Source organism: Myotis nattereri, assembly GCF_964212035.1.
Source record: "Myotis nattereri genome assembly, chromosome: 2".
Taxonomy (NCBI): domain Eukaryota; kingdom Metazoa; phylum Chordata; class Mammalia; order Chiroptera; family Vespertilionidae; genus Myotis; species Myotis nattereri.
The window spans coordinates 201,323,981-201,350,829 of NC_138076.1; the positions used below are offsets into that span (position 1 = coordinate 201,323,981).

A 26,849-nucleotide genomic window follows, 5' to 3' on the forward strand; every position below is an offset into this window, starting at 1 on the left:
GATTCAAAGGGATGGAAAAATAGACAATCTCTTTTGGGATAATACAACGATGGGAAGAAATTGGCTGCCTCCCTCCCCAGTCTACCACAGATATTACCATCTATCGTAAAACAAAAATTTTTAAACACAGTTTTAATTAGCTATGTGTCTGTAATTATAAGTTTGCAGAATTGGTGTATCTATTTTGTATGAATTTTCAGGTCGAAGGTTGTATTTTGTTATTTCAAACGATTTGGCTTAAGAAAGCGAAAGGAGAGGAAAATATGATTGGGGAGAAATTGTTTTTATTCTGTTCTCCTAAATTTCATGAAAAGCAATCTTTGTAAACATGAGATGACCTCTTGTTCATTACTTATTTTTCTCTAACTCTTGCTTGCCTTATACATGTTCAATATTAATTTCCAATGAAAATAAAGCCTTTTAATATTGCATTCTGTCCTAATTTAGGAGCATGGCTGTGCTTCATCAGAAGTCTGTCTTGGATATGATTAAAGAGTTCAGGAGGAATTGGCACACGCTTTGTGACTCCGAGAGAACTACAGTATGTGGCGCAGACTCCATGATCTTGGCATTGCAGCTATCCATGGCAGAGAACAACAAACAGGTTAGTAGGCTATATTTAGGTTCACTTTTTTTTTTTTAACAGTGAATTTTGGTTGCTGCTATTTGAATAAACTTCATTACATTAATTTCTTTGCAATAGATGACCTCCTATGATAATATCAATATACTTTTTTCACAAATGGCTCTGCATACCTATGTCAGAAATTACTATTGGATGTTAAGTTATTTGTTTCAAAATTAAGGCCTTCATATGTATAATTCAACATAGAACATACACATTTGATGTTTAATTTGAAGTTTTAAGTTAAACCTGCAGCTGTTATGATTATTATGATTAAAATTACTTTAATTTTATAAGACTTCCTTCCCTAAAAAGATCTGGAAAGCACACATAGATAATGTTTATTTAAATATAACCAAAGTATTTTATGATTAATTTAAGATTTTATAGTATAGATTAATTGTTCCTAGACCAGGCTATGGATCAGAATCATTTGGGAGGACTTTTGAAATATATTGAATACTGTGCCCCAGTCTTGAAATTCTATTCTCTGAATCTGCACCGAGACCCTGAAAATTGTCTTTTTAAAAAATCTCCCTGAAGTGATTATTACATAGTTGGCTTGGGCCAAACTACTGTTTAACATGAGCTCTACCTAGAGGGCTAGAGGTGCTCAAATGAGAGATGAATGAATGAATGTAGGCTGGAGTGGTAAAGAATTTTAGATAATATACTTAAAGCAGTGGAAATCTTTGGATGGGGAGGTTTTAAAGAAGGGATGAAGTAAGGGGAAAGCTCAGAAGAAGCATCCACAGGGAATCAAAATCATGAAGATGGTAAGGAGACTGTCTTGACTAGAGAAGAAGATTTTTGAAGGATGAAGTTGATTTCCATGGGTCTGTTGGGCTAGATGGTTGAATGACGTTCTGGTGAATTATTTTAATCCTGTATGTCAGTAGTTCCCAGAATTTTAGATTTCATATATCAGTAAACTTTCCAAAAGAATTAGACATTGACAGATTTGAACATTTCCCATGTTGGCAAATAAGGCTATTAAGGAAAAATAATTAATAGAGCTATCATTTTGAAAAAGGAAGACTATTTTAACACCTAAAAATTAGAATTGTATGATCTTAAAATAAGAGGTGGTCTTTCCTCTGCATGAATAGTTGGCAGTTTTGCATGTTTAAAGCAATGTACTTTAAGATAAATTTTGAACATAATATATTTTTGACAAAATTCTATCTTTTGTAGATATTCTTTCAACAAATACTGAGTTTTTACTACGTGCTAGACATTATTCTGAGCATTAGGAATATAATATTGAAGGAAATCCCTGCTCTTATGGAAATAATTGTCTAGTCAGGAGAGATAACATTCTAATAAATAAGATATTTAGTGCTTTAAGTCATATTAAGTGCCACAGAGAAGAACAAAACAGAGTTCCAAGTAAAGAGTGTATAGAGTTTGGAGTGGAGGAGTTCTTGCAATCTGAAATAGGGTGGTCAAAGAGGCCTCATTTAGAAGTTGCCATTTGAGCCAAGATTTGAATGAGTGAAAGGAGGAGTTAGTCATGGGAATTTAGGAGGGAAGGGACTACCAGACAAAGGGAACAGCAGATGCAAGGGCCCTGAGGTGGGAATATGCTTGGCATGTTCAAGGAACCATAGGGAGGCCAATTGCAGCTGTTTATATAAATGTTAATTTCTTCCCTGTATTCCTCCCTTCCACAGATTCATTCCTTCCTCCTCCCTCGCTCCCTCCCTCCCTCCCTCCCTCCCTTCCTTCCTTCCTTCCTTCCTTTCTTCCTTCCTTCCTTCCTTCCTTCCTTCCTTTAAAATCCTTATTTAGCCATTTAGATGTCCTTTCCTTAAACTGTGTTTATATCCTTTGCTTATTTTGCTATTGCGTTGCTTTGATCACTCTCTTACTCTTTGAAAGAATTCTGCATGTATTTTAGATACTCTTTGTTTTATACTTTGTTGCTATCTTCCAATGTGCTTGATTTTACCCACTTTAGTTGTTTCAGCAGTATTCTTATGCTAGACCTCTCTACTAAGTCTTGCTTTGGTATGGTCAAGTACTCATTGGACATTTTACCTTGATGTCTCATTACTGTCTCCACATCAGTTTTTAAAAAGAAACCACATTGTTTGCTCCTTCAGCTTACCTTAATATTCATATTCTTAGTCTCAATGTTTGTATTATTGCTCACTCAGTCGCTGAAACTAGATGCCTAAGTGTCATTGTAGAGTCTCTTTGCTTCCCATTGCAGTCCATATTAAGTCTTGCTTGAGCATTTAAAAAAAAAGTCCTTTTTAAAAAATTCTTTATTGTTTAAAGTATTACATATGTCTCCTTTTCCCCCTGATTGATTTCTCCCTGGCCACCCTCACCCCCCAGCTCATGCCCTCACTGCCCTAGTGTCTGTGTCCATTGGTTATGCTCATATGCATGCATACAAGTCCTTTGGTTGATCTCTTACACCCCGCCTTCCCTCTGAAGTTTGGCAGTGTGTTTGATGCTTCTCTGTCTCTGGATCTATTTTTGTTCATCAGTTTATGTTATTGATTATATTCCACAAATGAGTGAGATCATATGATATTTTTCTTTCTCCAACTGGCTTATTTCGCTTAGCATAATGCTCTTCATGTCCATCCATGCTATTACGAATGGTAAGAGTTCTTTTTTTTTTTTTTTTTTACAGCAGCATAGTATTCCATTGTGTAGATGTACCACAGTTTTTTAATCCACTCATCTGCTGATGGGCACTTAGGCTATTTCCAAATCTTAACTATTATAAATTATGCTGCTATGAACATAAGGGTGCATATGTCCTCTCTGATTGGTGTTTCTGATTTCTTGGGATATATTCCTAGAAGTGGGATTACTGGGTCAAATGGGAATTCCATTTTTAATATTTTGAGGAAACTCCACACTGTTTTCCACAATGGCTGCACCAGTCTGCATTCTCACCAGCAGTGCATGAGGGTTCCTTTTTCTCCGCATCCTCGCCAGCACTTGTCGTTTGTTGATGATAGTCATTCTGACAGGTGTGAAATGGTATCTCATTGTTGTTTTGATTTGCATTGTCCTTCTTTTATAATCTGAAGAAGTTGTTTTAAGATAGATAATAGATTCTGAGGATATTGTATACATGGAATGGGCTAGCTGACAGTTAAACCTTGGTGACCATACACTGGGAAATGAGGAGAGAGAGAAATTGAGACAATTATTAGGAATTGCTATTTAGTGATTGAGAACTGTTGTTCTGGAATCAAACAGAGCATACAGAGCATGTTCAAATCACCTCCTATTGTTTGTTTGTTTGTGTATTAATAATTGAGAAATAGATATATCAACAAGTTAAATAAAATACAGCCTGAAAAAATTTTAGTTCTCATTGTAAAAATTTTGACATTAAAATATCTAATCCAAGTCAGTGTTTCTTCAGGACTTGTCTGTGTAGCATTCACTCGGGGTTTTTTCCTACTTGCTTATGTTCTACTTGCCAATTCACTTTATTACCTGTGAAAGTTCAGACTCTGGGTGGGAAAAGGGTGAGTGGTGAATTGCAACTGAGTTTTTCCCAGTTTGTGTAGGTATGCATATGTGTGGAGATGGTAGTTGCAGTTCTGTTTTACTTTAACTCTCTATGTACAGTCTTAGCTTAGGCATTTCTCACTGTGCTCAGACTTCCAAGGCACCCAGAGTGAAACAACACACACATATGCCTACAGGTGCATTCATAAGTAGCATACAGTAATAACAGGGTGGAGTTGGTTGTATATATCCTTCAACTATTTTTCACCCGGTGTTTGTGGTCTACTTATGGTTTTTAATTCTCTGAAGTTTGAGTCCCTAAAGTATAATCCTTCTAACTGAATTTGACTGCCGTAAAACTTTTGAATACCTAGCAGAATTGTTAGTCTGTCTATTGGCATGTTTGTTTTCTTAACGGCTTTAGTGGGGAAAAAGAAAAGGTATATTAAAATAATCTTTGAGTGTTAGGTTTTTGACATGTTTTTAGAGGAGCAAGATTTTTTTAGCTTACATCATGTAATACCTCTCTAGTAGTTTTATACTGCTAATGATTTACCTGTTTTAGATTCATTCACTATTGACTTCATTATGTGACAAATATATATGACTTCATTAGGTTGCAAATAATATTTTAGCCTTTACTGTCTTTGGAATTGGCCTCATAGTTTGACTCTGTCATGCAATTACATTATAAAGGCTGTTTTTCACCTTAAAAAGCCTTAAGAACATTACAAATGTTCTATTGAATGAAACAGACAAAGATATAAACTTACAACCTCGTGTAAAGCCACCACAGCACCTGTGGTTGACTGACAGATTTGAAAATGACCTAACAGAGACATAACAAGAAAAAACAGAATTTAAAATCCTATATAATAAGTGTACAGTAATCCGGTTGTCCGTTCAACCAATCAATAGCATAGTAATATGCTAATGATACGCTAAGGCCGCTCAACTGCTCTCTATGACCTGCACTGACCACCAGGGGACAGATAGTCCAGTGGTCGACCAGTTGCTATGACATGCAGTGAACCCCAGGGGCCAGACAGCTGACTGGTTGACCAGTTGATATGATATGCACTGACTACTAAGAGGCAGACACTCAATGCAGGAGCTGCCCCTGGTGGTCAGTGTGCTCCCACAGGGGGAGCGCTGCTCAGCCAGAAGCCAGGCTCACAGCTGGCGAGCTCAGTGGCAGTGGTGGGAGCTCTCCTGCCTCTGCAGCAGTGCTAAGGATGTCCTACTGCTGGCTTAGGCCCACTCCCCGAGGGCTTCCGGACTGCAAGAGGGCGCAGGCTGGGCTGAGGGACACCTCCCCCGCCCACAAGTGCACAAATTTTGTGCACTGGGCCTCTAGTTGAATTATAATTATCTACCACTCCTCCACTAGCAAACAAACTGACTGTTATTTTACTTGATAAAAAGAGAAGGGCAACTGCCATTTTTGATTACCTACCATTTATAAGGTGTTATTTAATCCATACAATCTCATTTTATAACCAAGGAAATTGACTCAGAGGGATTTCCGTATCTTACCCAAGTTCACACAGCAAGGAAGGGAGTGGGAGGGAGAGATAGAAACATAAATGATGAGAAAGAATCATTGATCGGCTGCCTACTGTGTGCCCCCCACAGGGGATCAAGTCCACAACCTGCACACGTGCCCTGACCGAGAATCGAACCATGACCTCCTCTTTCATAGGTCAGTGCTCAACCACTGAGCCACTATGCCGGCTGGGCACCAATTAATGCTCTTAACACATTTCGTACCGCTCAGGAGTTTTCTCGTGTTTCACGCGCCATCTGTTAAGGACCGCTCACGAGTGTTCTTGTTTTTCACGCCCATGGAAAAAGGAGCGAATCTAGATACTTATATAAATTTTGTTTGGTCCCTCTTCATAGAGGAAAATGTTTTATGCAGTACCATACGTTAAAAAAGTACTAGGAACTTTAATTGTTTTTGTAAATAAAAATGTTATAATTATTGAAAAACAACACCTAAAGTGCATTATGATGATTTAAATAACATGCAGTTTGCCCAAAAATGTGCGGTCCCTGGCGTATGTCTTAGAGATTTCTATGCGGTACGCAATGTGTTAAGTAGACCTGCTATCTTTACTCTTTAGATAATAAGAATTCCAGCTAGTTAAAAATGTGAAATTTATTTAAAATTTTGAATAATAAATAACTTTGATAAAATATACAAAGTACAAGTGCTCTGAAAAAGTGTAACTCTTGCTTTTTCTCATTTTATTCTTGTGAAATATAATCCTTCGGTTGTCCATCAAAGCATTGAACATTTTGAACTTCCTTCAAATAGTAGCCAGTTGGCATGTTTTCCTAGCAAAACATTTTCTGATTTGACCACAGACTCTCTCTTAATCAGTTGTTACTCGTTTGAAAAATAGAATATGCTGTCATGGTGGGCACCTGATCCTGAAAACTGATAGCTGGAGTGCAATTTTATTTGGATTTAAAGTGTTTTTACAATCTCAGTATAAACACTTAATCTAGTCAGAGTCTTTTCTCAGGAGATCAAGAGTTTGCATAGTTCTCCTTTTGTTACAGTCAACAGAATGAGAATAAATTATATATTTACATTAAAGCAAAAACTTAATTTATTTTTACCATGAAGGACGTTATGCCAAAATAGTTTTAAGAATTTTTAAGATAAAACAATTTAGTTTTAAACTAAATAAGTGGATTTATTTAACTTAAATACCATTTGGAGATTTAATAATATATAACCTTTGTAGGGTTGGGGAGTAAAGTATACAATTTTTGATTCAATGTTTGGATTATGGATCTATGGTTTGAGAGTTGATCTTTTTGTTTGTTCATGGAACTAACTTCATGAAGTATAATTAATTTTCATAACTATGATATAACAGGTCCCTACTCTAAGGACAATAAAGATGATTTTCTTAATTGCTTTCATATGGATGAGTAGACAGTTAATTTTTTTAAGGCAGGTTCTACACTTTGTCTTAAATTTGGATAGTAATTGGAAAATGTGACTGATCTTTATAAAGCATATAAAGATAGATATTTGAAAGAGTCAGATATTTAGACATAGTACTACATCATATGATTCTATTTGATTTCTTTCTGTTATTCTTCATTGGCTAAATATGATGTTACAGTTTAGTTCCAATAAATTATAGTTCTATTTAAATATCCACCCATCTTAACATGCAGTAAATGGAAAGATCTAGTTGTTAGCAGAAACTACTAATATATTAATGGAGCTTAACTGTAGAAGACAGCAACATTGATATATTTCACAAAACCACATAGGGATGCTAATAAATATTTCTTATTCATGAAGCATTGAAGTGGAGCAGTTAGAATTTTTTTACTGAATTGGAGTTGGCATTTTGTGGAGGACACCGTTATTAATACTGGGGGTATAAAGTGGGAGCAGAATGCAATCAATTGAAAGAAAATACCCTTTAATATGCCCAATTTTGAACAATATTGCTTAATAAGTAACATCTGACAGCTTAGAGAAAGAAACCTGACTCATTTGCCTATAGTTTAGTGTGTCCCTGAATAGGGAAGAATAAAAATCCTCCTTTGACCCTAAGTTTTAGCACTGGTGTTTTGTTTTCTCTTCAAGAATAATGAGATGAAACATAGTTTTTAAAAATTTAATTTTTCTGATCATATTTTAAGATTAACTCTTGGAATAGTGTGTGGTATATGTGGTATGTGGGAATTCACTATGACATTGATAGTTTTTAAATAAGAGATTAAAAATATATTAGCTAAAAGAGTGAATAGGAACAAATATTAACAGAATCGAATGTTTCCCTAATCAATAGTACTTAGCTACAATTCACTGCCCTCCTATTGCCCCACTTTGAGTACAAATTTAGTGAAGTTCAGATAATAGACAATGTCTTTATATTTGCCAGTTTTGTCATGTGATAACTTCCCATAGTTGTTCATATTTTATAAAATCATAAAAATCTTTTTTTAATATCTGGTTTTAAAATGATTTCATGAGTCAACTTGGATGTTCTCTTTAATTTCAAAGAATTTAATACAAAATTCAACCGACTTTATCTTTTTATTTTTGACATTATCTTTTTCAGCACAGTGGAGAATTTACAGTTTCTCTCAGCGATGTCTTATTGACCTGGAAACGCTTACTACAGGAGAAATTGAACTTACCAGTTGAAAATATGGAAGTGATTGACCATTATGAGGACATTAGGAGGATTTACGATAATTTCTTAAAAAATAGTAATATGTTAGATCTGATCGATGTTTATAAAAAATGTAGTGCTTTGCCTTCTAATGGTGAAAATAATGCCAACATATCTCCCGTAAGTAGTTTTAAAGCAATTCTAGACTAATCAAATTAAAATTTGAATAGGTTTATTTTTAATTCTGGTATTAGCATTTATAGTAACTTGATAATGCTTTTGCTTTTTGGATCATGTTAAAAATGGAGACTTTTGCTACCTGAAAGCTAGCTAGTCATTACTTGGAAGAAAGGTTTTGGTGGTAAACTTTGTTGAACTTGGGTTATTATTATTTGGTTTAAATGTAAGAATAGCTTCTTAATACAGAAGAAAAATCTTAATGAAGAAATCAGTCCCAAATGCATGATTTCTTTTGATTGATTGATTGATTTGAGAGAGAGAAAGAAAGGGAAAGAGAGAAACAAGACTTTTATTTCTTTTTAATTTTTTTCCATAAAAAATAAAAGACTAAGATTAAATTTCCAAGGTCATCTTTTAACTCTAAACTAGAAAGTAATGGAAGCCTTTTGTTCGAAAGTGTAATTCCATGTCTACATATTGTTGACTGCCAACAAAGGTTAGGTAAAATGCTGTATACTAGAACATCAGTGACACTGGGTAGTCCTAGGTGTGACAATTTTTTTATAGTTGGCATATCATTTTACTCGTAACGTCCTGTATTTCCTACAGAGTCAACTACGGGATTTTCTGTGTGGCAGACAGTCCACAGTAGATGATGAAACTGGTCTTTCTGTACCGACATCACCAATGAGTAAACACAACCAGGATAATGAAAAGGTACTGATAAATTGTGAGTAAATTAAAGCAGGATATGATCCCCTTCAAATCACTATGAATTTGATTATACATACAGTTACTATTTTTTTAAAGTTTTATTTTGTTTACATAATACTGTTTGCAAAGAGTAATACATTGAAGACTGGTGAGAGCATATCAATCAGTTATGTCATGGTTTTGGGCCAACGTAACAGGCACTGTACAAAAATAGGTATCACTCTAAGTATCAGAAAAATGGTTGAAGATCCAGATTGCCAGATTTCTTTGAATCTTTATATGGTGTCTCTTGGTTACTGTGGGGGATTGGTTCCAGGACTCCCCTCGGACACCAAAATCCACGGATGCTTAAGTCTCTTATATTAAATAATGTATGTAGTATTTGCAAATAACCCACACACATCCTCCTATATACTTTAAGTCATTTCCAGATTACTTTTAATCCCCGATACAATGTAATGCTATGTAAATAGTTTTTATACTGTATTGTTTAGGGAAGAAAGACAAGAAAAAAATCCGTACACATTCAGTGCAGATGCAGTCATCATAGGCCTCATAGTACATGTCAGCAACAATATAACCTTTTAAAAATTTCAACTATTTTCCATCTGTGGTTGGTTGAATCCACGGATGTGGAACCTGTGGCCACTGAGAGCTGACTGTTTTTGGTAAACTTCACATTACTGTTTTGTTCGGAAACAGTATTGTTGCTTCTTGGGAAAATCTGTTCTGCACCCTTTGCAGTAGAATAACTGATGCATCATGAGTTCTGATAGCAGGGTTTGTTATGCAAACGCATCACAGGAAAGTAGTGCAGGTGTGGTTTAATATAATTAAACCTGTTACCTTGGCCCAACTTAAATATATGAAAGGTAAGTTGCTGATATCATGATACTTAATACCTAAATGTTTTCAGCATATTATTTCCTGACAATAAGGGGATAACCACAATATTATTATCAGATGTAAGAAAACTTAAGTATTCCCTGATATAATATGCTATCTTCTCTATTCTCATGTCTCTATTTGTCCCCTAAGTGGGTTTTATGTTTCTTTAGACTCTTAACCTAGAAGAATTCCCCCATTTTTTTTTTTTTTTACTTCTTTTTTTTTTTTTTTTTTTTAATATATTTTATTGATTTTTTACAGAGAGGAAGGGAGAGAGATAGAGAGTTAGAAACATCGATGAGAGAGAAACATCGATCAGCTGCCTCCTGCACATCTCCTACTGGGGATATGCCCGCAACCCAGGTACATGCCCTTGACCGGAATCGAACCTGGGACCTTTCAGTCCGCAGGCCGACGCTCTATCCACTGAGCCAAACCGGTTTCGGCTTTTTTTTTACTTCTTATTTATCTGATTAACTCCTACTGGTATTATTTTACTTGTTTTTCTATTTCCAATAAACTGGAAGTTACACCTAAAAGCTTTCTTAGATTGAGGCTTAACATTTCTTAACAAATACTTTATAATTGACACTGAATATTTCATTTTGTATCATATCAGGAGATGCAAACTCCAGTTGTCTTGAATTGTCAAGTCTTGTCTAAGTCAGTTATTTCTTTAGAGTTTATAGAATGGTGAGTTTTTTACTCTAGCATGTTTTTACATTAATTAGCTGCAATTTCTCAGTAAAGAAGAACTTTATCTTATCAACTGGGTTGAAGTTCAGTTCCCTAAAAATGGCAGGGTCACTACTTAATTCTTTCTCTTTAATTACCAGTTTAAGAGTTGGTGTAATAGTTATAGGTAGTATAGGAGGAAAATTAGATATTTTTTCTATGTATCTTCCTCCTTTTTTATTTGTGTATATATTCTAAAGACTCATGGAGTTTTATTTATTTGGAGTTAAAATTAATTAGAGTCATTAATCTTTGATGCAAAAGTAGAGAGATCCCCTTCAAGCTGCCTTCTGTATTTTTTTTTACACGCTCTTTTAAACTCTTGAGCACTTACCCTTTTTGGTACAAGAAAATACCCCAAGTCCACCTTTGAATGTTTTCTGCTAAGAGTTGTGATTCCTTTTATTGATTTATAACTATTTTCTCTTGCTTGATATTAATGTTTCACTTACATCCTGCTTGTTTTTTTCGCCTGCCTTAAATCCTGACAAAACACTTACTAAATTACCTGTTTGGTTTTTTTTTTTGGTACTCATGGAGTACATTCATACATCAAGAGGGTAAATTGTTATAGACGTGTTCTTTCTGATCTATCTTAGAAGTTCTACAGGGCGGAAACAATAATTGTTATTGTGCCTTCTAATTAAAAGGAATGAACTAATTTGTACATGTAAAATGACCTAACCTAGGAGTTTTGGCTTACAGATATAATGAAAAAGGCTCTTAGTTTATAGAAACCAATGGATCTTTGTTATAAGCATATAGTTTCCTCATTTAAAAAGCAATGATATGGCCGAAACCTGTTTGGCTCAGTGGATAGAGCGTCGGCCTTCGGACTGAAAGGTCCCAGGTTCGATTCCGGTCAAGGGCATGTACCTGGGTTGCGGGCACATCCCCAGTAGGGGATGTGCAGGAGGCAGCTGATCGATGTTTCTCTCTCATCGATGTTTCTAACTCTCTATCCCTCTCCCTTCCTCTCTGTAAAAAATCAATAAAATATATTTTAAAAAAAATAAAATAAAATAAAAAGCAATGATAGTTACCCTGTATTAATACTCTACTTTATATTTTTTGTCTCCTTGGCTTATGTTTTCCAGGAGAATTTTATCTACTAGTTAGCTGATGGATTAGATTTTATGAAGACTATTAAAGTAGCAGCCATCCTCTAAGCCATTTTTCTGTTCCTTGCAGACTTCTAATTTTTCTTTTTACAAAGTATTTTTGGAAGGCAACATATTTCTTTTAAAATTCCAAAGTAAATTTTTGGGCTGCAGTCTTGCAAAGATTTATTTTTATCACCAAATATGCTTACTAATACCACACAAGAGTCCTCGAATAGATGAATGGAATGAATTTGATAAACAATGTTTTTGTTTCATTCTTTTATTTTACTTCATTTTATTTTCCTTAAGGTACTAAACTATTGCTTTAGAAATTATGAAGTAATGAGGGAAAAATACAATAAAGGCCGCCCAAAAAGTAATCAATTAAAAATTTTTACCAGTATATTAGCTTGAGTCCACATTTTGTGTGTGTCATTAAATGTGATTGATATGTTGGCAAAGAAAGTAAAAAATACTTGTATAAATGTTAATTTTCTTAATTTAGAAAAACTGACTTCAAATTGAGATTGAATATCTGCGCTTCAGTAATAATTAAGGGATGGGAAAAGGAACTTGGAATTTTCTGAAAGCTTAAAATTGTTCAACTTCTAAACAAACATTGCAAAAATACGTTGTGGTATGGGTAGAATCAGTTTATCTTTATTTTCAGTGTCTTGGTAAAAGCTTCAATCTTGTGGATTTTTTCAATTTAGGCCCTTGCTCCTGGACATCATAACTGTATTTATGTGGAGTGCTTTTTCAGAGAGCCTCTTGCAAACCCACTTGCAAATACAAGAGTAGGGAAACCATAACTGCCATGTTATCTGACCATAATGATAGGGACAGATTCCTAATTACATCTGTGAGTTAAAAGAAACACTCTAACTGTGAGGACGCCAAGAGGTTTTCTCCTGATGTTTGCCTAGCATCAGAAGGACAAAATTTGCTAGACTTAAAGAACAAGCTGTAGATGTGCCAATTTAAGACCTGGATTTGTACCCAGTGAGGACTAGATATATACATACTGGTAAATCCTCATTATTTTGGCACAGTAGAAATACAGTGAAACTAAATTGTAGTTTTACAAAATTAAATATGGGAAAAGTAAAAAAGTTTCTGACTACAATGTGAATATCACTGTTTTCTCTGCCTTGATTTTTGCCAAATTGTGTTCCTCTTTCCAATGTCAAAGGGATAAAGAAGATATATATTTTAGACACACTGTTGCACTGTGAAGTTAAAATAGAAATTTTTGTATTATAGATTCACATGAAGTATTGTGATTTTCTATGAAAGTAAAGTAAAAGGCCCTTTGAAATATAAGCAGAAAACTGTTATGCCTTAGTTTATAAAACTTTATGACAGATCTTAAAGATGATCTTAATTTAATTGTGCTTACAAAGAACTTTTCTTTTTAAGGCAATGCAATAAAAACATATGAACACTTATTTGATTCCACAGAAGTTTTTATCCATAGTTTCAATTTTGAATTATCTAAAAGGGCCAAATACATGTAATAATTTTTCTTTCATCATTGAACAAAAACTTACTAAGAACCTATTAACAAAAATGCATTGATTTCCTAATATAATGCCAATCATTCTTTTGTACCTTAAGGATACATCATTTGCTCTCATGGACCTCATAAAATAGTAGAAATATTAAGAAAATAAAGTGTCAGAAAGTATTAAGATCTTGCAGAGAATTATATAATTGACTGATATGCAGAATTATATCAGGGTGGTAAGGGAATATGTGAATGGCTGGTTACTTTATCTTGGGAAATTAGGGAGTGTCTCTTCAAAGGTAATAAATGTGCTGTATCTTTAATATTTAAGAAAAAAGTTTTATAGAGTTAATAGCCTTATTTTTAAAAAATCACTTTTGCTTAAATTATATTTTAAGTCCATATTTAAAGTAATCTTATCCTGTCTGATGAGGTTTTTAAAAAATTGACTCTGCCTGCCTCCCATGTTTCAAGAATTGTTTTTCACATGAAATTTAAATAATTCAAAAAGGTGCTATTTTTAAAAGTACTTTTAAGATGCATATGAACTTGAGACATCCGTAATAATAATCTAAGAGACTTCCTAACAATTTGTAATTTTTTATTGCTACCTCTTTAACTCTCTTTATGCCTTGTTTTATCATTTGACTGTGAAGAAATATGAAAGAAATGATTCCCATATCAAGTGCTCTCAAATATTATGCATCTTGTGCTTGAATGTACTAGACTCTATAGCTTTGTTTTGGCCAGTTTACATCGACATCAACTATTTGTTATTATTTGCTTAGCATTTGGTTGAATCTTTTCATTTTAATACTTATTTGGTATTGTCCAAATCAGTATCTTAATAATTCTCCAAAAGTTTAACCATATAATTTTAGCCCTTATATCTAGCCCTGAAAAGGACATAGAACCAAATAGTGCCAGTTGATCCATGCCCTACGAGTGGTCGGCAAACTCATTAGTCAACAGAGCCACATATCAACAGTACGATTGAAATTTCTTTTGAGAACCAAATTTTTTAAACTTAAACTATATAGGTAGGTACATTGTTATTAACTTAATTAGGGTATTCCTAAGGCTTAGGAAGAGCCACACTCAAGGGGCCAAAGAGCCTCATGTGGCTCTCGAGCCGCAGTTTGCCGACCACGGCCTAGGCTACTGGAGGCTTCATTATTGGCTATTGTATAGTGGCAAATATATGTGGGGGAATGAGATCAGGTCTTATCAGAAATGCAGATTTTGGGGCTGTATCTTATAAACCATTTTCTAACACCCATTTTCCAATAATTATGATAGTTGGTATTTACTCACAGCTTTTCATTGCAGCAAGTTGTTTTTATGAGCAAAGATATATTAATTGTCCAACCCAAACTTTTGGTTTATTTGGCAATTCTTTTTCCCAAAGATCTGAGTGAGATATTGTCATTGAATGATCATAAGTATTTTTACTACATTTAAAAAATTTATGGATGTAGAACAACTTCAGTAAAGAAAATACTATTTTATTGTGTAGGCGAAGTTACTGGCAAAGAAAATTATCTACTCGTATTTGAATCTGCTAGTGAATTCAAAGAATGACCTGGCTCTGGCTCATATTCTCAATATTCCCGATAGAGGACTTGGAAGAGAAGCCTTCACTGATTTGAAACATGCTGCTCGAGAGAAACAGATGTCTATCTTTCTGGTATGGATACGTTCCATTTTCAGGATTTTTAAAATAAAGACTCTTTGAACAGTGGGTCCGTGTACCTTGATGTAGAATTCTTGTAACTGTGATAAAATAACTTTTAAATTGTTACTTTATGTCCTACCGTGAGGTGTTTTTGAAAATCCATAGTGTTTTTATGTTTTTGTCATATCTTTCCAATTTGGCAAGGAGATTTTCTCTAGACGGTGTTTTTCTACATGTATTCTTTAGAGTGCTAGCCAAAGGCAGAATGCCCCTGTTACATGCTTTTTGAATTAACGTTTCCCAGAGCAAACCGTTTGGAAATAGTATATGTCTTTATTGGATATACATAAATTCATGTTTGTATTTAAAAACCTTTGGGAAGTCCTGCCATAAAGAAATTTTCAGTTAACCTTGTTATTTAATCTGTTGTTTTCTCAGTTATTTTACTGTGGGACTTTTACTCAGATTATTGAAATTTCATAGAATTTGTCTTTCTAAGGGAACGCTCTGGAAAATACTGCTTTAGAATATTGTTTGGGCAGGGATGCGTTTATGTGTAGTCATCATATGTGTATATTTATCATTGTAAAGGCAAGGCCTTTTGAACTACGCATGATCAAATAATCCTAGGCTATGAAACTAGATGGGACTTAGTGATTATCTAGTCTACATCTTTATTTTGCATATCCAGAAGTTATAGCTTGGAAGAGTTGAATTAATTGCCCAATCAACATAGTGGACACTGAAAACCCCTTTGTCCTGTGCAACAATTCCAGTAGCCAGTAGTCAGCCTATATAGCAACATATTCATAAACCAATTATTTATAATCAATGATATACTCTTATGAACATACTTAATTTGTCCCCTAACCTTTGCTGGCATGAATTCTGCATGGCGCCCGTTTCTTTGATTACTTGCTTCTGAATCACTGTGTGGTATATGAGTCACAAAAGCGCTTCACTTGTATAGCCAGAATCATGTAAATATACCCAGCTTCATAAAGTAAATTGCTGTTTTAACTTATTAATCATTAAACATAACAATCACTTGTTTTATTTCATAGGTGGCCACATCATTTATTAGAACAATGGAGCTTGGAGGGAAAGGATATGCACCATCACCTTCTGATCCTTTAAGGACACATGTGAAAGGATTGTCCAGTTTTATTAATTTCATTGACAAATTAGATGAGATTCTTGGAGAAATAGCAAATCCAAGGTAATGATTTTTTTTATAAATTATAATTTGTGTTATTACTCTATCTTTAAAACTTCATAGAATCAGAGGTAGAAATATAAGAGCTATTGAAATGGTCAATCATCAGTCCAAACAGTAGGGAGAAGAATAAATATCTAGATGAATAAAATATAATCACGTGACCTTTCTCGCTAAAATTTGCTTCTCTATGATTACAAAATTTTTGCCAAAGTCAAAAGACATGTTTAAATTAAATTTGTTTAGAGAAGAGTGTTTACCATTTGTCTTTATCTGAAAGAAACAGATTTTTGAGGCCAGGAAAAAAACCTAATAGATAATTCTTTTAAAAATTTCTTTTTTTAAAAAAAATATATTTTATTGATTTTTCACAGAGAGGAAGGGAGAGAGAGAGTTAGAAACATCGATGAGAAAGGAACATTGATCAGCTGCCTCCTGCACACCTCCTACTGGGGATGTGCCCGCAACCAGGGTACGTGCCCTTGGCCGGAATCGAACCTGGGACCTTTCAGTCTGCAGGCTGACGCTCTATCCACGGAGCCAAACCAGTTAGGGCAAAAAGTTTCTTTTTTTAAAAATTTTTTTTTATTGATTTCAGAGAAGGAAGGGAGAGGGAGAGAGATAGAAACATCAATGATGAGAGAGAATCATTGATTGGCTGCCTCCTGCACGCCCCCCACTGAGGATTGAGCTCACAACCTGGGTATGTGCCCTGACTTGGAATCCAACCATGTTCAACCATGTTAGATTGATGCTCAACCACTGAGCCACGCCAGCCAAGCTCAACTTTTAATTTAGAAATAAAGGAATCCCATATCAAGAATGAATAAGAAAATTCATGAAGAGATATGAATTATCTATTCTATTTTCTGTTAGGTTTTTTTTTGCATAAGTTTTTGATTCATCTGAAATTTCTGTTTTTGTGATATTGGAAATGAGAGATTATGTTTATAATCTTTAAGATTCATTTATAGATGTATTGGATGGTGTGTAATTTTTAGATTAATTTGGGTGAGGCAGAGGTGAATTGTTTATGCTAGCAGTTGTGGTACTTCACTGTCAATTTAGTTGTTATGCCATTGCATAGTACTAATAAAAATAGCTGGTATTTATTGAATATTGATTATGTGTTAGACATTGTACTGAGCTCTTTATGGGGATTATCATTTGATTACTACAACAGCTTTCCATGGTAGATACCATATAGGTACCGAATTTAGAGAGGAAAAAACTGAAACACTGGGATTAAGTAATTTACCCTAATTACATGGTTATCAATTAGCCGAACTGGCATCTGAACTTAGCCAGGTCTGACTCTGGAACCATTCCCTTAACACTATATCTTATTCCAGGAAACTTCTTTCCAATTCAAGATTCTGGGAAGAATTGTATTTTTATGATTTTATTCTGAATTGCATCCTTTTCTCTTTTTATATGGCTATCCATTACAAGGAAGTAAATTTGGAAGAGGCTTTTGATATGACTTGCAGTCAATGTCAGTGACATCATCTGAACTCCCAGATAATGTGTGGCTGATCATTTCTTCTGAGTTAGCAGATAATTTTAAAAAATATTTTAAGCAAAGCAATATATGTATATTATGGTAAAGTCAGATAATACAGACTTGCAAACATCCAATTTGTGTGTGTGTGTGTGTGTGTCTGTTTTATATTTACTAATTTAAATGACATTTTAATGCAGCTATTTTTGATTTTTCAGTTTAGACGTTGAATATTAACTTCCTATCCTGGAAGATAAGAATTTGCCACCCACTCACCAACTTCCCAGCACTCCTTCGCACCAGACACAGACACACAACACACACACACACACCTCTTCCTTCATCCCTTAAGTTATTGTAATCTTTGGTCTTTTAAGTCCTCAAATTGGATCATTTTCTCTCTTTTCCCCATTCTAAATCTATATTTCAGTGAAATTCAAACCTCTTTCCTGAAATTAAAAAATATATCTTTATTTATATATGGGTTTGTTACCTCAAAGGCAAGTCAAATTTAACATGTTCCAGATTAAATCTTCATCTTTCTTTGAACACCTGCTTCTCCTCCTGACTTGATGAAGCCTCTCTCCCTCCCGTCACCCAAGCAGAAACCTGAAACTTGTCTTAAACTCCTTTTTCTCCTTTCTCTATCCCTTCAGTCACCAAGATCCATCAATGCTTCTTAATTAACATTTTTTTAATGTTCTTTCTGTAGCTACTACCTTAATTACATTGTTTATACTACTGCCCGTTTTCAGATTTTCATTCTTTCTTGCCTGGATTTTTACCCTTATTTCTGACTTGTTCATTCTACCTCCAATCTTGAGTTGCCCTATCCTGGTGTCCTCACTGCTGCCAGTGATCTTTCTGAAACAGCAAATGCTACTTCCATGATTAAAACCCCTTTAAGATTCCAAATGAGGATAAAACTCTAGAAACCTCAGTATGGTATATAAATTCTATGCACTTTAACTCCTGCCTGCATATCACTCTGTGTCTCAATGTTAAAACTTAGAGATAAAAATGTATTTAATTCTTGTAACTGTGGATAAGTTTGTACTACTTGTCTTATAATAGGGTGGTGGTGATAGGGTATCACAATAATCTTTGAGTCCAAAGCATGATGGGGAATAAATAGGCTGACAGGGAAGAAATCCAAGAATCCATTCTCACACTTATCTCCCCACTGCCAGATTTTCATTTGGCCATCTTGGCTATAGTTTGGCTGCATTTCTGCCCTTTTCCAGTAGGTGCCACCATAAAATGCATACTGTACTTTCACCTGAAAAAAAGAGGTTTCAGGTTTCATAGTTAAAATGTTTAAAATAGTTGTTCAAATGTTTAAAACTCTGTATTTCAAGTTTATTACACAACAAATCTTCAATGGCACACCTGAGTTGTATATATTGGACTAAATGTTATGCATTTATAGAATATTAAATCTGGTTTAAATTTTCCAGTTCAGAATTTCATTTAAATATATTTTGGAAGCATTTTGATACATTTTATGTAGCACCTTTAATTATATTTAACTAGAGGCCTGGTGCATGAAATTAGTGCACTTGGGGCAGGGGAGGGGGGAGTCCCCTCAGCCCGGCCTGCACCCTCTTGCAGTCCGGGAGCCTTCGGGGGGGATGTCTGACTGATGGCTTCGGCCCGCTCCCCTTATCTCTGTCATGGAGGGGAGAGAGGCTCCCACCACTGCTGCTGTGCTCACCAGCCATGATCCCGGCTTCTGGCAGTGCGGCGCTCCCCCTATGGAAGCACACTGACCACCAGGGGTCAGCTCCTGCGTTGAGCATCTGCCCCCTGGTGGTCAGTGTGTGTCATAGTGACCGCGCATTCCGCCGTTTGGTCCATTTGCATATTAGCTTTTTATTATATAGGATTGCTACAGATTTTTTAAAAATCTCACCTGAGGATATGTATTTATTGATTTTGGAGAGAGAGGAAGGTAGAAAGAGAGAAACATCTATGTGAGAGAAACACTGATTGGATGAAACCCCTCCAACCTACGTATGTGCCCTGACTGGGAATCCAACCCTCAGCCTTGTGGTGTATGGGATGATTCTTCAACCAACCAAGCCACCTGGCCAGGGCTGGAGATGTAATTTATTTTAGTAAATAGTTACCAAATTCATGAAGATGGTGAGGAAAAGCCAATCAATCACTCTTTATGGTAGAGAGTTGGCAATTACATTAAAGTATTGCCTACCAATCATTTGTCTTTATTATTGCTTATTGTTCTCCTTCAGTCACTATGTTTTGATACAAGCTTGGGGTTTAATGTGTTTTTCTTCACTAGCTTCATTTTTTTTTTCTCTTTCTGCTCCAGGGCTTTGATGTGATGCATTTAGTAGTCAGGAGCCACAGTTTACCTTTCTCACCTAAATTCTATTAATATTCATCCAGCATAGTCATAATGTGTCTTCTGGGAAGCCTTCCTGAATACTTCCTTGTTCTCTGCCCTTCTCACTCAAACTTTCTCTATTCCTTTAGTATCTCCTATCGTATGATCAATTTTGACCTTTTAAAGAGAAAGGTTTTATTCATTTTGTATTTCTAGTGCCTAACACAATTTTCCTGATGTCATTTGAGTTAAAACGTCAGGATTTTCTAGGCTTTAGAAGTAAGTGTTTGAAATAATAAGCCTCTGTGTTGTTGAGCAGATATTTGAAGAGTTAATGGTTGGCTAGTGCATAGTGAATGCATAGCAACATACTAGGCATGACACTGGTGCTTGGTGTATTTTGCCAGGGGTCAAAATATTGACTTTGACAAGTATTTAAGTACAGGTCTAATATATATATATATATTTTCTAAATAAAATACAATCAGTGAATTATATTATTTTTAAAATTTTGCATATTTGTTCTTGTGAAAAGAATGAGAAAAGGGAGGCAAAGGTGAATTTTACCTAATATTTAAAGCTTTGTTTTTTGGTGTGGTGTTTTTTTTGTTGTTGTTCTTATAATTGACTAAGACAATCTATCATATTTTATTACCCTTTTGAATCTTTTCCAAAACGTTTCCATTAGAGATTAATTCCCAGAAAAAGCACATAATGTTAATTGTGTATTCATTTTGGCTATATTTCATCCAGTTATGTCTGTGCTTTTAATTGAAAATTAAGAAAAAATTAGCTGAAAAAGAAAGTGCCTGCATGCTTAAAATAATTCCTAGAATCTACTGATTACGGTTGTATGGCAGACTAGGTCGGCTGATTGACCCTTCCTTTCACAGTAATTAATAATGCTTTATAACATATTTTTTTAAATGCTTCTCAAATACATTGATGAGCAGGCAATTTCAATGAAAATGCAGACAAAAACTAGAGGAAGGAAGAAAGCCAGAAAGGAAGTCAAAAAGGGAAGCCAGATTTTATTTTGAGACTATTTGCTGAATTTGGTGATTTGGAGTCTGTTCTTATAGCCACCAATGTCTGTGGGACAGATGACAAAGTCGAAGGACTTCCCAAGGTGAGGAGTATCTTAGGACATACCCATCCTTCACGGCTACCCCTTCAGTGTAAAATGAATTAAGACTAAGGGTTTTAACCTGATAAATGGTTTCTGTGAAAACCTACTTGATGGTAAAATATTTTAGCATTATATTTAAGATTTAGAATGAGTTCTTGCTCTCATAATTTTTTTAACATAGTATTAGGTGCCTATTTCACTATAGTAAGGCAAGAAAAAGAAAAAGGAGATAAAACAATTGAAAAGGAACAAGTAAAACTCTAATTGATGATATGATTATGTATGTAGAAAACTCCAAGAATCAGAAGAAAAATGATTAAAATTAATAGTAGAGTTTATCACAGTATTTCTGGGCACAAGGTTATTAAACAAATACCAATATTTCATATTTTATTTCTTACACCATCACCAAATAGAAAATGTTAAAAAGTAGCATCAAAGAGCCCTAGCCAGTTTGGTTCAGTGGACAGAGCGTCGGCCTGCAGACTGAAGGGTCCCAGGTTCGATTCTGGTCAAGGGCATGGATCAATGTTTCCTTCTCACATGGATATTTCTCCTCTGCCCCACCACCTCGCTGTAAAATCAATAAAAATCTTTGGGTGAGGATAAAAAATAATACGGTTCCTTTCTCAAGGAGCTAATTTTTTCATAAAATGTTTCCCAAGCTTGTCTAGTCATAAGAATCACCTGTGGTACTTTTACAATAATGCAACTATTTAAGTCCTTTTCTGGAGAGTGTGATTGAATAGGGCAGGATCTGGAATTAATCTTTTAAACTAATGCTGAATATTTTTCCTTTTTTTGGGTGGGGGGAGAGTGGGTGGTACTTGGAGGTTTGGGGGAACTGCAACCCAAATTTATTCAGGTTCAGGCTTAGTATAAAGAAACAATTGAGTTCGGGTTTTTGGCCATAGTTGGTCCAGTCTCTGGTTTGCTTTAGATCAGTGTTCTCAACCTTCCTAATGCCGCGACCCTTTAATACAGTTCCTCATGTTGTGGTGACCCCCAACCATAAAATTATTTTCATTGCTACTTCATAACTGTAATTTTGCTACTGCTATGAATTGTAATGTAAATATCTGATATGCAGGATGTATTTAGGCAACCCCTGTGAAAGTGTCGCTCCACCCCCAAAGGGGTCGCGACCCACAGGTTGAGAACCGCTGCTTTAGATGATCAGGCAAATTTGGGAAACACTGGTCTAATGTACTATTGCATATTAAGTCTCTGCAGTTTTTTTCTAACTTCCCTTTTCTACTTGGACCATCTATTTAAATGTGAACAATTATATTTCCAATGATCGTTAGGGAACCTGGCTTGTTCCTAAAACATAAAGTCTGGCAATGAGGCAGTGAGGATGAAAACTTTAATTCCTAATTTCCTTTCTGGCACTATAAACTTCACGGAGAGATTAAACAGCTTACTCAAGATAGAAAGTGAGGGAGCTGCGATTTGTGCTCAGGTAGTCTGACTCCACACTCAGACCACACCCCCTTCTCAACTGGCACAGTGCAGCCTTTCCACCCGGGACAGAGATCTCCTGACCTCAATAAAAGCCCCCTTCTGTTGTTGACACTGGTAATTTCTTTCTTGTAATGGACCCAAATCCTTCCCTCTATACATTTCCCACATTGGTTTTTGGTCTGTTACCTAGAGCAGGAACTGCAACCCAAATTTACTCAGGTTCAGGCTTAGTATAAAGAAACCTGGATTCAGGAGGTTTTATAAAACCTTACCTGTGGGCCGTAGTTGGTTGAGTCTCTGGTTTGCTTTAGATCCATATTAACTAGCTTGCTTTCCTCTTTCATGTAATCACTCTTCTCATACTATAGTGCAATATTACGTGTTCCAGGTCAGTCTCCTTCCCCACCATCTCCTTCCTAGCCCAGAACAGTGCGTATTCTTGAATAAGCTCTTTAACCATTTTCTCATCTGTGATTTAAGGGTAATAATACTTACTGAATTGGTTTTAAGATTAAAGTGATGTAGGATTCTAGGTATTCAGTGAAAGGTAGCTTTTGTTACCTTAGTTGTGTCGAAAGGTACATATTTTAAGTATATTGTGTATGTATAACTGCATCTGAATCTGTCATCATATATAACTAAATTATTTCCCGTTAGCTTTCAAATAAAGAAAGAAGTAACTTACCTTGTTGAAATGACTTACTTTGTAATTTTGCTTCTAATGGTTCTCATCCTTTTCTTAAATGTGTTACTGTTTGATTTTTAAGAACAAATCCATAATCTTTGAAAAGTGTTGATTAACTCTGAGAATTATATTGTCAAGCTTATACACACATTGTCATTTTTAATACTATTATAAAGGCAATCTTATTTCCATTTTCAGCATTGCAGGGAGTCGGATACTCTCTGTGATAAAGATGCAGGTGATTAAAGGCCAGAACAACAGGGATCCTTTTTGTAAAGCAGTAGAGGAGGTTGCTCAGGATTTGGATTGGAGGATTAAAAATATTTTCAATTCTCAACAAGGAGACTTAGCTGTTAGCACCACTGACATCAGTCCTGCACGGGTAATGAGCTTTTTATATTTTATTATCCTTCTATATAAAACATCTCCTCTTCTATTTGTTGTAGAAATGGTTTACTATTGCTACTTAAGTCAGAAGAATGTGTTTCCTGTGTTATGTTGTTGACAATTTAAGTTCTCAATAAGATTATGTAGGATTATGTTGGAGTTGGGTAAATCTTAACATCTTTGGGCCAAATTGACTGTATTTGTTAAAGTAGGGCATTGGATAATCTTCAGTATCCCTTGGAGCACTAGCAATTTATAATTCTTGTGGGAACTAAGGTGTTCTGTCATATTTTTTAATATTATTCTTCAAAGCAATTATTTCCCCTTTGGTTTCTCTGATTCTGACCTCAGTACTAGGCACTTAATAGAAAGGCAACAAAATGGTTTCTATTCAGTAGTTTATTTTTCTTTTACAGAATTTTTCTATTTCTGTGATGTCTTATTTTCTACTTCCATTGCAGCGTACTGTGAACATTCAGAATTTCTCCTATACTTAGAAATCTCTTAACTATATATTCCTAGAACATTCACCTCTCTCTCTCTCTCTCTCTCTCTCTCTCTTTTTTTTTTTTTTTTTACGGAGATTTTTGAACATTATGCAGTATTATAACTATGGTAATATAGGAAAAATTTTCTACCTTGCTTTTAGCTCTAAAACACAATTCTGGAGTATGTGGTAAAATCCATTTGTTACAGTTTAGTTATTCAAGTAACAAAAGCCCCTTTTCATTAGTTGTGATTGTGACAGCTAGTATTTGAAGAAGGACTTTTGCTTATTTTTTATTACTTATTTTATTCACATCCCCTGGGGACTATTTTTAGATATTTCTCAATAACTGCATGTTTTTAGATTAATTTGATGGGGGAGATTCTGAGTTGTTCTCCATATATCTCATGTATATTAACAGTTCCTGTGACTGGCTTGGCTCAAATGACAGCCAGGTTATTACTATCAGTATAAATCAGGAATTGTCACAACTCAGATAATTAAGAGCATCAATCTCTCCCATTTCCAGTCACAAGAAATAAAAATGCAAGCAGCCTGGTTCTTAATTGTATGTTTTTCACCCAGTCAGAAATCTTTGAAAAATGCGATTCAATAATTCCTCCGTGAGATTAATATTAAACAATATGGACTTATCTGGTGCTAATGAAAAATATATATGTTAAGCACTAGGTTGTGATAGATAATTGGTTAAAGTTCCAGTATGGGTGTGGATTATAGCTCACCGAACCTGAGCCTGAGTCAGCCAAGTAGATAAAGGAGGCCAAGATCATGTTCGTGAAAGCTGAGGAGTGTCCCAGAAAGGGCAGCTTTGATATCGAGGTATAATGTCCAGCAACCCTATTGGTTAGGCACTCTAAATACCCATGTTTTACCATTGATTTAACTGAAGCACATTAAGGTTCAGCAACTTTCCCAGACTTACACAGCACGTACAACTAGTAAGTTGTTATCAAAATCAGACAGAAATGCCTTCAGTCAGAGTCTGTGCTTACATGTATTTGTGTATTATATTTTATCATACATTTTTGCTTATTCTTCTATCTCGTCACTGAGTTTTTCCAGCTCTCCTCTTTTAATCTGCTTTTTCTTAATCTCCACTGCTACTATCTTCTTCACTTTTAAACTGGATTATTACAGTCTCTTAATTTGTTCTGTCTTCAGATTTAATAACATTCTTACCCTGGAATATGTCTTACACATTGCCATCATTTTTCTAAAATCTAAATAGTATTGTTTTACTTCCTTGCTTAATAAACTAAGAGATTTTTAACAGACTGACTTATAACCTCTTTGCCTGATACACAAAGCTTTTCTAGGCTCATGTCATGTAACTCCCTCTCTATTATCCTATTATTCAGTCATATCATACCCCCCGGTCCCTGAAAATACCTTGCTCTCTCCTATGCCTTTGTGTCTCCTTCTCTATAAGCCATTCTTGATTCCAGGGTAAATTGATCACTATTTTTTGTGTGCTCCCAAGGCACCATGTATACCTTATGTTAGAAATAGCACTGAGCACCGTGAATGCAATTATTGCTTACTTATTTTATTAAAGAGAATGTGGGTTCCTTGTGGCAGTGGTTTTTACCTTGGTGGTCTTAGCTTCAAACACAGTGCTTGGGTCTTAGTATGTACTGATCAGTGATTACTGAATGAATGAGAATCAACTATAGTTTTTCATTTTTGCATTTGAGTAGATCTTTCTAGCCATTTGTGGGGTTGGTATTTAGATCACCAGAACCTCATCTCTCTTTGGTGTAAGAGAGAAAAATACTGAGAAGTTAAATCCTGAGGGAGATCGCATAGGAAGGCAGTAGCTAAATTTTCTGACTTAAAAGCCCAACGTTGTTTTGACCAGAACCTAATGTCATCCTTTTTGATGATACTATTTTTTTGTATTCTTTTGTGCTTTTGGAAGTTGATAAAATTGATTTTAGTATGGCTTGAGGGAGAAATATTCTCATGCCTGAAAGCCACTTCTTATGGATGATCTTCTATTAAACAACAGAGCAGGAAGGAGAACCGTGGTGCATGAAACGAAAAAGTGACTGATTGACCCAGCCGGGATGATTATAATGTTTACTTAAAATTATTTTTTGTTCAAGCCAAAATCTTATGCCATAAACCATGGCACTGCATACTGTGGCAGAGATACCGTGAAACTTTTACTAGTTCTTTTGGATGAAGAAGCAGCCAGTTTTCCTACTAAAAACAAAGCAGAGCTTTTATATGACGATGAATACACCATTGATCACAATGGAACTTCTATTCTTACACTTTTCAGGTAAGTCATGTGGAAGCTATATGTATGTGAATGTTAACTCTGAGGAGTTTTTGAAAAAGCACCTCATTGATTATAAAACAAGTGTATGCTATGGTAGGAAACGTGGAGATTATAGATAAGTATGATTAGAGAAAACTGAAGTTAGGTTAAAAGGAAATTGAACACTTGAATGTGAGTTATATATAAAAAGGTGTATTTTGTAAGAGTATGGCAGGTGTTCTTTTATTTATTTATTTTTTGTGTTTTTGCTTTGGAAATATTTATTTG

The 26,849-nt window shown here is 35.0% G+C and overlaps 1 protein-coding gene across 22 annotated transcripts in view; it reads left to right on the forward strand.

Moving 5' to 3' along the window:
- Positions 1-451: 451 nt before the first annotated feature.
- PARPBP (PARP1 binding protein) overlaps positions 452-26,849 on the forward strand; it is a gene marked incomplete at both ends in the record, with an annotated part of 43,231 nt that continues 16,833 nt past the window's right edge. For 2 of the 22 annotated variants that reach the window (XM_081082407.1, XM_081082409.1), the window contains 7 exons: positions 452-604; positions 8,206-8,439; positions 9,049-9,156; positions 14,903-15,073; positions 16,126-16,280; positions 23,602-23,785; positions 26,404-26,582. In XM_081082407.1, coding sequence (XP_080938533.1) covers positions 452-604; positions 8,206-8,439; positions 9,049-9,156; positions 14,903-15,073; positions 16,126-16,280; positions 23,602-23,785; positions 26,404-26,582 — 1,184 coding nt within the window. The remainder of the gene's footprint in view (positions 605-8,205; positions 8,440-9,048; positions 9,157-14,902; positions 15,074-16,125; positions 16,281-23,601; positions 23,786-26,403; positions 26,583-26,849) is intronic. The other 20 variants (XM_081082422.1, XM_081082413.1, XM_081082428.1 and 17 more) reach the window with 16 other exon arrangements.